Source organism: Cyprinodon variegatus, unplaced genomic scaffold (genome assembly GCF_000732505.1).
Source record: "Cyprinodon variegatus isolate N-32 unplaced genomic scaffold, C_variegatus-1.0 Scaffold1640, whole genome shotgun sequence".
Taxonomy (NCBI): Eukaryota; Metazoa; Chordata; class Actinopteri; order Cyprinodontiformes; family Cyprinodontidae; genus Cyprinodon; species Cyprinodon variegatus.
The window spans coordinates 97,461-98,674 of NW_015152093.1; the positions used below are offsets into that span (position 1 = coordinate 97,461).

Sequence of the window (1,214 nt, forward strand, 5' to 3'; positions counted from 1 at the left end):
CACTTCAGGCTGCAGTGTGAACGTAGCCTTAGACTGTGACAGAGCTGCCCTGTTCACAATTTTTATGGACAGGATTTTCAGGAACAGCCATGGGCCAGCGTGGCTCTGGTTTGGGAATTCTGAGGCCATAATTCTTGAATGAAAAAAAAAGGTGGCTTGTGCCTTAGGGACCTGGAACATGATTAAAAAAAAAAAATCAAGGTCCCAGATACAAGCCACTGAAATTTGCTTTTTCCACAGGGCGGCTGGACACTCCAGGAGAGATTAGAGCTTCTTCTCCTCATTGAGAGGAGCCAGATTAGGTGGTTTGGACATCTTTGTCCAGGATACAGTAGAAGATAACAAGTTGTGTACAATGAAAGGACTCATATAGAGAGCCTTGTAAAATCATTTGTGTCCTTTGAATTTGTTAATATCTTATCAATAAGATTAATCGATCTTCCATCAGTTCTGCGGAGCTTCCTTGTCCTAACCAAAGAAAAGCATGAAAGCATGCACAAAACATAATACCAGTAACATGTTTCACTGTGGATATGGTGATGCGCACTTTACAAAAATATTTATGTAATTTAAATCCAATCTCCTGTCCATGGGTGATGCTGAGAAACTAGTCCATGCATTTGTTACTTCAAGGCTGGACTATTGTAATTCTTTACTATCAGGAAGTAAAGATAAACAAGCTTCTGGTTCTCTTAAAGGGAACCAGCTGATTTAGGATTATTTCATTTCCACAAGAGCTGATTGTTATGAAATATTAGCTGTTTTATTGTTGCACTTTACATTTTTAATCACAGCCATTTTTTGAGGTTTTTTATGTGTTTACTCATGTGTTTGTGTGTGTATTGTTGCATTAGTGCTTGCCTCAATGTGAAAACTCACACTGGTGGTGTATGCAGCTTCTGGGTCATCCTCCAGAACCCTGGACAGGCCAAAGTCTGATACCTTACACACCAGGTTGCTGTTGACCAGTATGTTGCGGGCGGCTAGGTCCCGATGGATGTATCCTAGGTCAGACAGGTAGCTCATACCTGCCGCAATGCCGCGCAGCAAGCCAACCAGCTGGATGATGGTGAACTGGCCATCATGCCTCTACAAAAATGAAGACAAGAGAAAGATATGTTTAGAAAAAGCTCTTGTCCCATTACAGTTATATAGGCTTTTGCTTTCTAAAAGTTTCAGATGATTCACATAATCAAGCAAAATGTTGTATAGCG

At 40.9% G+C, this 1,214-nt stretch overlaps 1 protein-coding gene across 2 annotated transcripts in view; it reads right to left on the reverse strand.

Moving 5' to 3' along the window:
• The window catches only part of LOC107104177 (ephrin type-A receptor 4a-like), a 14,017-nt gene that overhangs the window by 9,048 nt on the left and 3,755 nt on the right, over nt 1–1,214 (reverse strand). Inside the window, exon 5 of one of the 2 annotated variants that reach the window (XM_015404121.1) lies at nt 880–1,089. In XM_015404121.1, coding sequence (XP_015259607.1) covers nt 880–1,089 — 210 coding nt within the window. Of the gene's footprint in view, nt 1–861; nt 1,090–1,214 lie in introns of both variants that reach the window. The other variant, XM_015404120.1, reaches the window with a different exon arrangement.